General features: G+C 35.6%; 1 protein-coding gene across 1 annotated transcript in view; it reads left to right on the forward strand.

Annotated features, from left to right (window-relative positions):
- Positions 1-15,661, forward strand: part of PCNT (pericentrin) — an 84,633-nt gene that overhangs the window by 536 nt on the left and 68,436 nt on the right. The window contains exons 2-12 of the mRNA XM_026679055.2: positions 1,157-1,312; positions 1,620-1,875; positions 2,258-2,313; positions 3,147-3,321; positions 5,021-5,145; positions 6,635-6,725; positions 9,840-10,104; positions 10,513-10,600; positions 11,377-11,593; positions 13,504-13,742; positions 14,991-15,457. Coding sequence (XP_026534840.2) covers positions 1,157-1,312; positions 1,620-1,875; positions 2,258-2,313; positions 3,147-3,321; positions 5,021-5,145; positions 6,635-6,725; positions 9,840-10,104; positions 10,513-10,600; positions 11,377-11,593; positions 13,504-13,742; positions 14,991-15,457 — 2,135 coding nt within the window. The remainder of the gene's footprint in view (positions 1-1,156; positions 1,313-1,619; positions 1,876-2,257; positions 2,314-3,146; positions 3,322-5,020; positions 5,146-6,634; positions 6,726-9,839; positions 10,105-10,512; positions 10,601-11,376; positions 11,594-13,503; positions 13,743-14,990; positions 15,458-15,661) is intronic.

Genomic DNA, 15,661 nt, shown 5'->3' on the forward strand with positions numbered 1-15,661 from the left:
CTTCAACTGGTCTTTCGCCGAGGGCGTCTTATTTGGTTTTCCCGCTTTCCTTTCGCCGTTAGGAACGGCTGACAGCCCTTCACCGCTTAAACGGGCACACTACATCAGTCCGTCCTGCACCGATAGAAGACTAAATAGATTCTGTGTGTTCTGCTGTTTTTGTGTTTCTGCGTTCTTCGTTTTCATGTATTCATAACCATGCTTACACCTGTTATCTAATACTTGCTTGACAAATAAATAAAAAATAAAAACAAAAATTGTAAACTGCTCAGAGTCACGGGCCGTATATAAATAGCGTTACAAGCAGTTACTTTTATTAGAGGTATTGTAGAGGGGGGAAAAGCTGAAATTGGATTAATATACTTTTAATAGTTGCAATGCTGGCCATAGTGTGTCGGCCCAACTGCTTACATTACAGACATATATTTAAATTCACTGTCAGTACTTTAAAACAGTAAATATCAAAAAGTAAGACTTCCTTAAGTTAAAGGAATTTGCTTTAGAAATGAATGAGGATCTGATTTAGCAGGGATAATCCAGAAAACCAGGGAAATGAAGATAAGCGTCTTAAAATTAATCTCTTTAAAGAAAAAGAGAATATTGAATAAAGATGCTGCAAGATTTCAGAATACTTTGAATTCATAGCAGAATGTTTTAGTAACGGATGGGATAAATTGATGCTAATCATCTAATTATAGCAAAAATATTAAAACTATCTTAATGTAGTATACAAATCAAACTCTTGTAATCTTGGAGGGGGGAAAAGGTAACTTACACTTTAATAATCCTTTATGCTATTATCAGAAGAGTGAGGGTATATCTGGATAACTTGGTGATTTGAAATAGAACATTGGGCATTCCTGATCCAATTTGTTTAAATTAGCAGGAAAAATGACCAACCCCAAACAGTAAAGCATATTGCTGATGAAGGAAACTTTTTTTTTAAAAAAAGGACTGTAAGTTCAGTTCTGATACTTAAAATAGTCTTGAATTTGGAGTTACTTAATTCTAAGTATATGTTTACTGCAGCTGCTGGATCTCGGGGCTATAATAAAAAGCAAATTTAGTTTCCAATCTTGAAATCTGGTTATCATGTTTCTGATGGATATATGAATGTTCTTGTGTATAAATATATGTAGTGTTCTTTACTTCTTAGGTTCAAGAACAAGATTATGACATAGGTGAATTTTTTAAGTGTGAAGAAGAGAACAAAAACCTACATGCTAAACTGATGGAGGAACAAAAGCAGATATTAGAAGACTTGCAACAAAAAGTGGAAGCTACACTTCAAGGAGAGCTGCAGCAAGCTGAGGTAAAATATTCAATAGAATAATAAAGTCATTGCCTATTGCAGATCTTAAATCCCCATTGATTGCAACCAATAGAGTTTTTAATTTGTGCCATTTATATTGTCAGCATGATTTTATACTAATTATGAAACCAAGCTGTGAGGAAATAGCATGCTGCCCTCAAAACCCCATATAAACCTAATATATCTTCTGTTTTTAGTAACAACTTGATTCCAAGAAGCATAGCATTGGAACTCTTAATACTGTGCGAAATTAATGATAATTATAATAAAGCATATCCATTCATATGCTGTCTTCTTTAATTTGTAGGTCCCAGATAATCTTAAACTGGAAGCCATAAGACTAAGTTCAAATAACATATGCACAACTCAGATGGAGCTAATGCAAATGAATCTGACAAAGGAGAAGGAAATTGCCCTAAAGGAGCTCCGTCAAATGCTCAATGATAAGCATGCTCAAGAAATTGCAGTTCTGCAAAGTCAATACCATTTTGAATTGGAGCATATAAACAAACAGAATCAGAAAGAAAAGGAAGAAATGGTTTTGAAGCATCAACTTGACATGGGTATACAACTTATAGATTCTGACTCAAGAATATGATTAATAAAACACAAGATTTTTTTTGATGAGTTGATTTTTTATTGGAAGCAATAAATAGGAAGCAAAATGAATCTCAAATACTGTAATAATAGATAATACAGAATGTTCAGTGAAATTAAATAAAATGAAATAAAAAATGAGTTGCCAGTAAAATTTTAAAAAATGAAATGAATTAAAAACATATTTTGAGCTTCTATTTTACAAGCTGAAGGAGGGAATATTAACAAGATATGCAAACATTTATTCTAACTTTGAAAATTAATGAATTTGCTTTCACTACCAAATTTTAAAAAGTTATTAATTTGAACCTATGTGTCAGTCCCATTCTGTTCCACTTCATTTTGTAGATGAAATGAAGAAGAAAAGTCTGGAAATGGAAGAGAAGCATCTTCACATTTTGGAGGTATTGTATATCATTTGTTAGTTTTATTAAATAACATTTTCTGTTTTTTAAATCAGAAGATCTATTTTAATATTATTCAGAATCTGATATGAATATGCTAATTAAAACTATACACGCACACACATAATTTTGAGGTGTCAATAAGGTCTGTGTGTTCTCATTTCTAATGTAGGTTAAACTTCACACTACAGACGATACCTTGAGCTTACAGTCCATCTTGCGTGGAATCACACTACAGCAACTCAATTGCTCTTGGCTATTGCCTCCTATCTTCATTGTATTTACTGTTTTTCAATAGCTGATAGGTTGGCGATCAGTAGCTGGGAATCACTACTCCCTGCATAACTCTGGGCTCTTCTGCCTTGGAATGCAGAAAAGTAATAATTGTATTAAAGGCATGGACGAAAGGGTATATATATGTAAGAAGCACGGGGCAACAGTGCTAAGAAGAGTGACAAATGTTGCTTTTTCAGTTCTTCTACAATGCCCCTTATGTGACATGAGACAAGTATAGGAATGAAAGTGCCAAAACCAGTCTTCCTAAGGTCACCTAGTTAAGGATATATTCAGAGTTCTGTGTTTCCCATTAGGGGACAGATTTCAGAGGTACTAAAAGAATCCTGAGATGATTAGTAAGATATCACTGTTCTTGAAAAAAAAAAGGTAGCTTGTGTTTCATGTTTTGATAGAGCAATAGAATCCTATTCTGTTTTTGTGAAATCTTACAATGTAGGTGGGATAGAGTAAAAGAGTTACTAAAGGTACAAAGAGTCCAGTTTAGAAAAAATGTTAAGTTAATGGAATTTTAATTATTAAATTTTATTTCCTTATAGAATCTTAAAAAGGAATGGGCCTTGAATGTAGATGTCAGTTTAAAAAATGTATCTGAAGAGTTATCTGTAAAACATCAGACTGAACTGAATAAGCTGAAGCAAAACTTAACAGCAGAAACGGAAGAATTAAAGAAAAAAATGGAGACACTTTCTCTTGAAAAAAGACAGGCAGAAAGTAAGCACTTCATTTTGGGAATAATTTTCTCTCCAATATCTCTGTGCTCAGCAAAATAAAGGATTTTATTGTAGCATTAAAACAAGTAGATGTTTGTTATTGCTTTCAATACAAAGTAGACTTCATTTATTTTGAAGTATGTTTTTCAAAAGTGAAGGACTGGCATACAAAGTTTTAAGTAACTAGGAACTAAAACTGTCAGAGTCAATACTGGATGTTCTATATAGGCAGTCCTCGACTTATGACCACAAGGACCCCAAAATTTATGTTGCTAAGTAAATCACTGCAGTCGTTAAGTTAGGGACACAATTGTGAATGGCTTCCCCATTGACTTTGCTTGTCAGAAGGTCACAAAAGGAGATAACACACTGCAACATCATAAATATGAGTCAGTTGTGAAGCATTTAAATTTTGATCACGTGACCATGGGGATGCTGGGATGGTGTGAAAAATGGTCATAAGTCACTTTTCTCAACTATTATAAGTCGAGGACTATCTGTAGTAGATAGTGTTGCTTTCTTCTTTCTCTCAGATAATCAAGATTAGCTTAGTCTTCTGCAGTGGTAGTAAAAATGATAATGTGAGGATTACTCCAATCCATACACTATCATTATCACTGTTTGTCAGTAGTTCTATGTATAAAATCTCCTCTTCTAGTTTTATCCATGTTATCTCCCCAGTGTTCTGGATACTATTTAGTAATGCATCTAGATTTAGTATTATCTTTCCTCCTATGAAGAAGCAGCAGCTTGCAGTGGGGTTTCTGGAGGATGATAATCTCCAGGAGCTTGCCTTATAGCAAAGAATATGTAAGACCTCATAAGCCTCTATGTTCAATTGAAAACAAGATATTTAATATTTCCTGATTGTATTAAGTGTCCCACGCTAATCTGAATAAAGATGATTAAATATCTATTTAGTGAAGAATATTGAAGAGAGGATTAACTCTTTATCCTTGGCATTGGGTCATCTCACTTTTGCTCTGCCAATTTTGTTCCAAACGAATGTGGTGGTGCTATGTTCTTTTAAGCTTTGTATCTTGCAACATAGTCAAACCAAGGTAGGGAAACAAAACATGTTTTCATTTCATACAAATTCCTTGCTAGGGTCATTTTATTTTTGTATTTTATGTGGCTTGTTTCACTGTTTTTCATTATATTTAAATATATTCTGTCTATCAGCATATCCCTTTCATCTCCATATATATCCATTCTAGAAAAGCTATCCAAGTTTAGATCATTTTGTACCTAAATTGCTAACCACTCTCCTTTACAACTATCCCTTTTGGCTTTTGTTGTTTTTTCCACATGTGGTTCATCTGTATGTTATATAGTACTCTATGAAGAAGATGCTTGAAATAGCAATTTCCCATTCCTTTCTATTATATCTATTACACACACACTACAGCCAAACATATAATTCTTGCTGTTATAGCCATTTCTGTTTTTGGATTGCTCCAAAAATTTCAATGATTTGTTTTTTTAAATGTTAAATAAAATTATACAAACTAAGCAGACCTTCAAATTCACTCCTTTTTTCCTACATCTCTTTAGAATTCTCTACTTCTCTACTTCTGATACTAGAAAAGGTAATAAATGAGCCACCTCAAAAGAGGCTCTGTATTTCATGGGCAAAAGGTGTTTGTTTTGATTTTGATAATACAAAAATATTCATAACAAAACTCAACATTATTTTGTAGTGGAACATAGAAATTTAGAAAATAAATACCATCTAGCCATGAAAACACTGCAGAGCCAGCATGAAAAAGAAATACAAGATATAAAGGAGCAAAACAAGAAACAAGTAGAAGAGTTGCAGCAGGAGGTAAATATGCATTAAAGGTATTTGATAAAGACAAATCCTCTTGGGAATCAGTATTGTAATATGTTGTGCAGAATTTTACCTTACTGCTGCACAAAACCATGAAGTGAAAGAAGCATTCTGTCCTTTCCATTATAAAAATCTGCTGGTCTGATAACACTTAGAAATTCACTTCTCTGTTGCAACTTTTGGCATTGTCCTACTTCACACTTGGAGTATCCATATTACTGTCCATAACATCAAGGAGTTTAAGCTATTTCAGATTCTCTAGAGCTCTGGAAGAAAATATTTTAGCACTAGTTGTTCTGACCCAGCCTTAGCAGAAGCAAGAAACAGACTCCTTGTCACGAAAAGCCCCTATTCATTTACCTCTTGTGAATGAACTGCATTCACCCATTGAAAAGTCCAGGCAATAGTCCTTCAAAGAGTTAACTGCAGTAACAGATCTTATCAGTTCCTTGCAGTAATTGCAAAGCCTTGAGCTGCCAGCCGAAAGGCTGCAAATTAAGTTCTGGCAAGCGGTCTCTTGTGGCATGAAACAAAATGAGCAAAATCTTCCTTCAGAAAAATGAACGGTTGTGTCCTACAACAACCACTCCCCTTTCCTTCTATTTATTCCCCAGCCAGGGAGGGACCATTCAGCATCCATGCTTTGCTTCCTGAGTCGACTCCTTGACCTCAGTTGTTCCCCTCTCCTAACAGTTCTGCACATATGTGCATCTGGAACAGGCCCCCAGCTGTTCTTCCTTCTCACTCATATCAGCCTCCAAAGGCAGCTGCTTCTCTGGTGGCTGGAAATGTTGGCAGACACAAGAGCATCTATCAGATCCTTCCCCAGACCAGAACTGGCCCAAATTCCCCCTAACCACCTCATTGCCCGATTCTGCCGCCAGCTCTGCTGGCAGCTAGCAGGACACAACACTCCTCTTCCTAATCTCTATGTACATGTAAAGCTCCTAGTTCAATTAGTGTCTCAGCAACAGCATGAAATATTTTTCCATTGTCTTCTGAATCTTACTTAAATGACCTAATCTGGCATATTCTAGTATATCCTGATGGCCTCCCCTGCAAGTAATCACCAGGCCTGGCCTTATTTCATTTTTTGAGATTAGCCAGAGTAACATAAATGCCCTGCAAAAATATATAATTGTTATTTTTATAGCTTTGATAATTTGTAACATTGTTGCAATGTATAACAAAAACTTGATAGAATCATTACAAAAAGAATATGATTTTAAGCATTTGAGTCTATGATAACTCAGAATCTGATATTTCTTCATATAATAATGGATAAGAAAAAGTGTATCTCCACTAACTTTCTATAAAGTATCAAATATTAATATTCTTTGAGTACTGTACATGTGATCCAAATGAAAATGGCATTTCTTTCCAATGGATTCCTCGACTTCCTCAATAATAGTTCCACAGTTCATATAGTACATGTTAATGTAAAAACTGACTATGATGTGGTAACTTACAATGACTTCTATAGATACAGAAACTAAAGGCAGAATCAGAAGAAGAAATGGCACAACTTTGGTCACAATTGGATGGCGCAAGGGCAAGTCGGCAAGAATTAAGTGGTAGGTTTAAAATTGGGAAATTGTAAATTGTAATTAGAATAGATTTGCTATAATTTAGTGAATGTATTTTGCTTTATGTTTACCATTAAAAGGAATGGTTTTTTTTAGTACATTGTATACTTAGAAAAGGTTTCCTTTATATTATTCAAATGAACATTTTAAATTATATCTACTTTCATTTTTGGAAATAGATAAACATTTTCATGATCAAAAGTATGGGACATACGTATCACAAACTCACCTATAAAGTTTTAATTTCAATTCACAGTAATGGTTGTTGTTCAGTTCTAAGTTGTGTTTGATTCGTCACAATTCGACCAGGCTCCCCAGTCCTCCACTCTCCCAGAGTTTGCCCAAATTCATGTTCATTAGTCCAGTGGTCCCCAACCTTTATTGTACCAGGGACCAGTTTCACGCAGAAACACTTTTTCAAGGACCGGGGGGGGGGGGTCCGAGTTTGGTGGTTTGCTTGCAGATGTTTCATTACCTGACTAGGTAACATCTGATGTTGTTACCTAGTCGGGTAATAAAACATCTGCCAGCAAACCACCAAGTTCAGGGAGCGCCAATGCCTCCTCATTGCAACCCTGAGCGACAGATATTCTCTTCTATTGGGACATTTAAAACGGAGGGTTTCAGCTGCAGATTCAGGAACTGCGCCGGGCTGAGGAGCGCCTTCAAAACTGAGCGCTGGGCGGCGGCGGCCCACGGCTGTCTCCGCGGCTCAGGACAAGTCCCTGCAGGACGGCTGAGAAGCCCCGCCTCTCGGCCCTGCCTCCCTCAGCCTCATCCCTCAGGTGTCTCCCTCCCTCCCTCAGCCTCATCCCTCAGGTGTCTGCCTCGTTCCTCTCTCAGTCGCTCTCTCGCTCCTCCACCAGCCCAGGAAGAAACTGCTTCAAAGAAGCCGGCAGGGTGGCTTTTCCTGTCGGCGCAGCTCCTCCGAAGCGCCCGTTCACCCCCACCCGCCGCCCGCCGTTCAATCCAGTGCTCCGTTCTGCCTGCCTGCCTGCCTGCCTTTGTTTCTGGTTGTTTTGGAGCAGTTTCGGCTGAGTAAAAGAGGCGAATAGTTATTATTCTCAGCCGAAGCTGCTCCGAAACAACCAGAAACGAAGGCAGGCAGGCAGGCAGAACGGAGCACTGGATTGAACCGCAGGCGGCGGGGTGGGGGTGAACGGGCGCTTCGGAGGAGCTGCGCCGACAGGCAAAGCCACCCTGCCGGCTTCTTTGAAGCAGTTTCTTCCTGGGCTGGTGGAGGAGCGAGAGAGCGACTGAGAGAGGAACGAGGCGGGAGGAAACTGAAGCCACTGAGCCAGAGAGTAGGACAGGCTTTGGTTGCTTCCTCCCTCCCCTTCTTTCATTTGTGTCCTTGATCCCTGATCCCAGCAGCATTCACCGAAGGCGAAGAAAGCCGCCATTTTTATTTTATTTTTTATTTTTATTTTCTTTGCGGCCCGGTGCAAAGTGATCCACGGACCGGTACCGGTCCGCGGCCCGGTGGTTGGGGACCCCTGCATTAGTCGATTTTATTATCTAACCACCTGATCCTCTGCTGTACCCTTCTCCTTTTGCTTTCAATCTTTCCCAACATCAGTCTTTTCCAATGAATCCTCTCTTCTCATTAGGCGGCCAAAGTATTTAACCTAAACTTCAGCTTCAGTATCTGTCCTTCCTTACAGTAATAATATTTGATCCCTATATGCTTGAGTGATCTGTAGTCAATGAGGATCACTGTTTCTCATACACATTTTCCCCATTTATTCAAAATCAATCTTTGGTAGTCTTGCTTAGTTATCTTTCACCTCTTAAAGAGCACTTGCTGTAACTGCAAAAAGTAAAGCTATTCAGAAAAACTTCCATACATAGGGAATTGGACAGTCTTCAAAGATGTATTAATCATGACATTATTTTGACTTATTTAAGTTGATAGAATCAATGCAAGAAGTATATGATATTAAGCATTTGTGTCTGTGAGATTTAAAATCTGGTGTTTATTCAAGTAATATGAAGGACCTAAAGTACACCTCCAGTAACTTTCTATACAGTATCTAAAGTACACATATTCCTTGACTTGGTTTGTAGTTTTGTAGTTCTTGCCTACAAGTGAAACAAAGCATTACATTTTTATGTAGAGAATTTTGTCTATGCTTTAAAGAAATTCAATAAGACATTTCTTCATTAGGAACTCTCTTTTAAGTATCTGATAAAGCATAATGGAATTACTTTACCTTTATTAATTGGAATTGCACAATTAATTCATTATAGGTTACAAGAGTCCAATCTGGTTTTCTAGCTTAATGCAGAATGTGTTACTTGTAACCTTACATTACATGTTATCCCCAAAGCCCTTCTAAAATTCATTTTAAATAAATAGTGAAATATTGTCAAGTAATTATATATATTAATTTAATTTTGCAATTTTAGTTCTTGTTCTGGTCCCATCATTTTATACAGTGCAATCTAGTTGTACCATGGAAAGAATAAGTGTGATTCTTTGCTCAGAAAGCATTGCAGGCCTCTGCCCTGAAAAATGAAGAAATGAAAAAAGGACAATTAAAATGGGTGTCATGTTATCATTTGGGATCTAAGGTGTGTCTTTGATCTGAAAAGCTGACTTGAATCTTTGTAATCTGACAGCCATGTATGTCTAATGAATAAAATAAAACTACTGTCATATCCATTCCCTATGTAGACTATAGACTTGAGTTGATTAAGCAATAATGGCATTCTGTAAAATTCAAATTGGCAAGATAGTATGAGGATGGTTTTTAAAGAAAAGACTGATAAACAATCTTTTTATTCATTTATTTATCATATAATTTTTTTCAAACAGAGAACCAACTGAGAAAATCAAATTATAAACTTAAGATGCAATAGATATATATCAAAGTGTACAGTATCCTACTGAATTCAATGAGATCTTTTGCATAGATGTGCATAGAATAGAAATGCATGTTTTTGTAATGAGATATCCATGTTCACAGTTAAGTCTGATTGTTTTCAGTAGTGTTTGCATTCAGTATTGAAGCTTTAATGGTATGGTAGTTGCATTTTTAAAAAAATATTCAGCTGAATTAATATATTTAAAGTGAACAATATTATTTTTTTACCCATCAGAACTGAAAATACAGCTGCTTGCTCGTACTTCACATGTGGAAGAACTGGAATATCTAAAAAAAGATTTTCAACTTAAATGGGATAAAAAAAAGACTGACCATGAAACTGAGTTAGAACAACTGAGGCTTTATTTTGAACAGAAGTTAAAAACTGTGGAAGAAAATTACAGAGAAGAATTAACAATGTTGCATCAGAGATTGCAGGAAGTAAAAGATTATTCCATAGAGGAGATGGAAAAATCACAAGAACAAGATATGGAATTTGGGTGAAGCTAATAATTTAATATTACTATCTTGCTATTGGTTCCACCTCAGTAAGCCTTAAATCCTAGTTTAGGATGAATATAATAATTATCTTAATCTCTTGTTAAAGAAAACTTTTTAGCTAGCCATGTTCACTAAGAACAGAAGAAGGTACTATGACTTCCGGTTTATATGAAAATAACTGTTCAAGATCAGAGGTATATTACTAACACTTATGTCTTCTAACCATAAATCCATACAGCTTTACTTCATCCTAATATTTTCTTATTTGATTCATCATAGCTTACAATATTGATATATATGTGAGGACTTTAAGATTGTCTCAAATTGTAATTCAGAAAGTTTATTCTGTCCTTAAAAGCATACTAGCTAAAGTTATTTTTCTGAATTATTCCATATATTTTATACAGCCCTTCTGTTACTCTATTGGAAGAAATGACAGAGAGAGAGAGATTGGATTTGTTTGAACAGCTAACTCAGCAGTTGGAGCACTATAAGGTCAGTTACCAAGCAATAAATAGTATTTGGAAGTTATTTAGCTCCTCCATACCACCTGATTTGTACAGTGTAAAGATGCGAGGGTACTTGCTGAGAACATATTCTTACAGTGGATCTTCCCACTTACAGGCTGCCTACTACTAAAAGCTGGAAAAGAGTGTTCTTGTTTCTGTTTTAAATGGTTAGATTGAATAGTCAACAGTTGAATTACAGATAGTATTTAACTGATAACCTTGATGGAACTTGCCCATTATAGTCAGAAGTATTATATTCACAGAAAAAAAAATATGAAGGAAATAAATACATCATTTTACCACCTTAAACTCTTCTAAAAACTTTTTTTTTCAAATTTTTAAATGTCTAAAAACAGAATTTAAATGCTGCTTATGTTATTTTCATATTCCTTTTTAATCTCTTTTAAAAATATAATTTACTATATGAATTAATCACTTTAAATATTTTACTTGTATTCTAAAATATTATCATTGAACCTTTTTTCCTTGAATTATTTTTCCTTACTTGTTTGTATTGATACTCCAGTTAAAAGCAATGCTATACCTAACATATGTTCAGTTCTCATTTTCTTTATGAATATTTAGCTTTCTCAACCTGATTATGGTGATGTAAAATATCATCTGCATATTGTAGTATAATATTGCACTTTAACCAAGGGTATAGATTGTGGTAGTGTATAAAATAGTGCAAAATGGTGAAATGAGATAAAAATTTAAATTTCCTAGTCTTAATAATACATTTCTCTTACATATGCACTCTAGGAAGAACTTTGTTCCTTACAACTGCGTTTGGATAAAAAACATTTACATGAGATTGAGTTATTAAGATCTTCTCTCACACTCCAGCACCAAGAGAATATTATAAAGCTGAAATTGGAGCTCACAGATAGATATACTTCTGAAATAGAACAACTGAAAAAGAAACATTGTTTACATCTTGAACAGCTCCATGCCAAAATTTCAGAAGAACACCTCAAAGGTAAAAAACTGTCTCATAAGGAAGCTGGGGTTTTTAAATGCCCTGATTTGTAACAGATTTAAAAGAAAAACCTCTAAATGGGCACATTTTATATCAAATGTCAAAGATAAATAAATGATTATCCGCTTAGCCAGTAGTCATATATTGTACAGGAAGATCTCATTTATTGACCGGCTTGTTCAACAACCTATTGAGGTTATGATGATGATGCTGAAGAAATTATTTTACGACTGATGCTCACACTTACGACTTTTGCAGTGTGTTTTGCTCACATGATTGCCATTATAATCATTTTTTGTTGTCCTGTGTCTGACCTAGTTTTCTCCCCACCCACCCCACTTTTTGCAGAGTGGAGAGTCCCTGCTCACCCTCTGTAATCCTTTCCTATTCAATATCTCTGTGTAATGGGAGAAAAACAACGGATGAAGTATGGAAATATTGCCTATAGTAATTGCTTAGTGTCTCTCCCCCAATAGACCAGACTTAAAAAGTGGGGGGAGTGACTTTACCTGTAGGGAAGATTGCAAATAGTGATCACATGAATGCAGTAAGCTTGGCAATGCATTGTGTGAGTGTGTTGCCAGATTCCTTAATTACAATCATGTGATCTTAGCGCTGCTGCAAGGGTTGTAACTTTGTGCATAGGTTGCAAATCCCTTCATGGTTGTTTGGCCAGGACTACCTATAGCAAGGTATATATACCTATATGAGAGCAAATGAAGATTCCTCATCGCAGTTTTTTAAACTTTTTAAATTGAAATTTTGCTTGCTTAAAAGAAAATAAAACCTCTGAAGAATTAAAAAGATAAAACACTAATAATTTAAGAACACAACTAATGGCTTAAGTACAGAACTGGCAGAGAATAGTTCTTCCCCATCCTCTGCTATCCTAACCCTAACCCTATCCTAGCATATTGAGAAATATATACCATAAAATATTCACCTTCTAAACATCACAAGGTTTTTTGTTGCTGTTGTAAACCTTGTAAACTAAAACTGCTGCATAACACAGTAATTTTGTAAAAATATCTTAAAATCTAACAGTAATTTTTTGGAAGGGTCATCATTCAATCTTGTATCTATAAAGATTGGTAAACCTTATACCTGTAATGTAGTTACATAAATACATTGAAAAATATATTAAAATATTTTACCATGTATAATTTGATAAATCTGCAACTACGTGGCTGAATTACCTGGTTATATTGTTGAGAGCAAATTTTTATGAAACCTTTTGTAAAATTTACTGCAATGCTTAGTCGCCAGCTGGGTGGTTTTGGGCCAGTTACTCACTCTCAGCCCAACTCACCTCACAGAGTTGTTGTTGTGGGGGAAATGTTGGAAGGAAGGAGTATTAGGTATGTTCACTGCCTTGAGTTATTTATAAAAATAATGAAGGGAGGATATTCCTTATTTATTGCTTAGATAATAGGAGCTCTATTAATCCCATCTCTAGAATTTCAGCATACTGTTAGATACATATATCTTCTGTACTGTCTCTTTAACTTGCAGAAGTGTAACTTTTCTGGAATATTTCATTGGGACAGAACCAATATTCTCAGCTACTTCATGTGGGTTGACAATTGTCTCTTATCAGAGAATTAGATTTATGAATAATTTTAACTGCATCATAATAGAAGTGACAACATAGTTTCTCAGAATTCACAAGACAAAGTATCAACTACAGTCTTATCACAGGGGGCCCTAACCCCCAGGCCCTTGAGAACCAATCTGTGGGTGAACATGTGAAGCTTTATTTGCGTATATGCAGAATTAAGTTGCACACATGAAATCATTGCCTCTAGCCCCTGCCACTGCCACCTCTACCGGTCCGTAGAACCAGAAAGATTGAGGACTGCTGGTCTATCAAATCCTCTTTTCTGTGCTTTAAAACATTTCATCACTTTCAGAAATTACTAAAATTCGTCTACAAAGTACTCAAGATGCTGCACATCACATAGAAACAGAGGTGGCACAGCGACTCTTGTTATTAGAGAATGAATACAAGAAAGACCTGGGTTGTCTGCAGCTTGAGATGCAATCCATTTCTAGACAACAAGAAGAAATAGAAGAACTGAAGAGAAAAAATACTGAATTAAAAGAAATTGGCATAGTACAAGAAAAGAATGTGAAAGAAGAATTAGAACAGGTATATGCTGAGCAGTGCAAAAATGCTTTTAGGAAATTTGTTTAGACATTTAAATTATCTTTATTATTGAAAAATAGTAATCTATGCCATTTTTAAAAAATACCAACAAGTTGTGTGTTTACTATGCAATCAATGATAAATGAAAATAAGTAATTTTTTAAAAATAACATAATTTAATTTCAGAGTTTAAAGGTTAGTTTTATTAAAGATGAAACGAACTCAAAGATATTAGCATAGCTTATAAATATTCAGATTGCTATTGGTAGTATAAGAAAAAAGCGAACTGACTGTAGCAGACATTTTTCTAAAAGACAAAGTCAGTGAATAAACTATTTTTTATCAGGGCAAGAAAGAGGAGTCTGAATATAAGTAGTCCTTGACTTATGACTGGTTGCTTAACGATTGTTTAAACTTACAATGGACACCTCCCCCCCCTTGAAACTACATATTCCAAAGTCATGATATCCAGCCAAACTGGGTCATGTGACCACAGTTTGGGCTGTTGGCAACTGGCCAGCATTTACAGTGATTTGTAGCACTCCACGATCATATGACCACAATTTATGACATTTTCCCAGAAACTGGCATTTACTTCCAGTTTCTGGAAAAAACACCACCCCATAGTGAACAGTGAGTTTGTTTTACAACCATGGCATATGTTTGACTATTACTGCAAAAATTATACAATCTGGTCTGATCACATGATGACTTGCTATGACCATAATGACTTACCACCATAATTGGTAGGTTCAATCACAGCTGTAAGCCGAGTTGTATGCCAAGGAAGGTGAAACAAAAAGTGGAGAAAGCCATTTCTGCCTTGGAAGATATAATAAAAATGCTAACACTATATTTGCCTGCTGGACTTCCTGTGGGACTGCCTATGGGGCTCTTTGTTGCAGTTCTAACATCTTGGACTGGCTCTGTGTATTGGGAGATTAAGTAAGTAATTCCAGCCCTTAGCAAATGGTATAAGGAATGTGCCTTTGCAACCACTTGGTGTTTCCTACAGCTGCTGAATGTGCTACAGCAGAAGCAGATTGGGGAGATGCTATTCACTAATAGTTAGCTGTGATTATTTATTGTGGAGGTGATTATGTTAAATGGTTCCCAGGACTTGAGGGAGCGATTAATGGACGAGATAGGATGGGTTGTGATATCAGAATGGTGATGAGAAAAAGGGGAAGAGAGAGAAATGATGACAATCTGGAAATGGACAACAAATGGTTTTTGTGTAATATTTAATAGATTAAGAATAAACTAATTGAAGATCATACAGCTGAACTAAGAAGAACTAGAAAATTGCTCCAGGAAGTGGAACAGACTCATAAAGCAGAAGCTGAAGAATGGAGACATGAAAAGGAGATATTGGTAGCAGAAACTGAAGAAAAATTATTATTGCTTCGTAAAGAGCTTCAGAACAAGGCAGAATGTGAGAAGCAAACATGGCAAAGACAGTTTGACCTTCGAGAAGCTGAAATGACTTGTCTTCAAGAACAGCAGGCTGCTCTAATTGTAGAATTAGAGAAAACTCTAAAGGAGCAACAGAATACTATCCAGCAGTTAGAAGATAGTTTAGTGAATGCACAGAAGCCTTTGGCTCAATATAACAGTGAATTATCTTCCACAAAGACGCTCATGGATAAAAAAATAGAAAAAGCCAAACAACTTTTAGAAGAAGAATATAAGGCTAAATATAAAGAAGCACAAAGCAGGTTTGTAATTTTTCCTATTACTTCTGTCTTGATCATTTTGTGTAAATGCTTTCATAGCCATCTCCGAAATGTAAACCCTGTATATGCAGTATCTATTAATCTAGCTATTTCATTGATATGTCAACCATCAATGTGTGAAATTAGATATTTTAGAATTCTAGGAAATTATAGAATCCCAAAAATGGGACATCAAAGTATGAAACG

This window comes from Notechis scutatus, chromosome 1 (assembly GCF_049901735.1).
Source record: "Notechis scutatus isolate UNSWTSFEM ecotype Mainland chromosome 1, rNotScu1.2, whole genome shotgun sequence".
NCBI lineage: Eukaryota > Metazoa > Chordata > Lepidosauria > Squamata > Elapidae > Notechis > Notechis scutatus.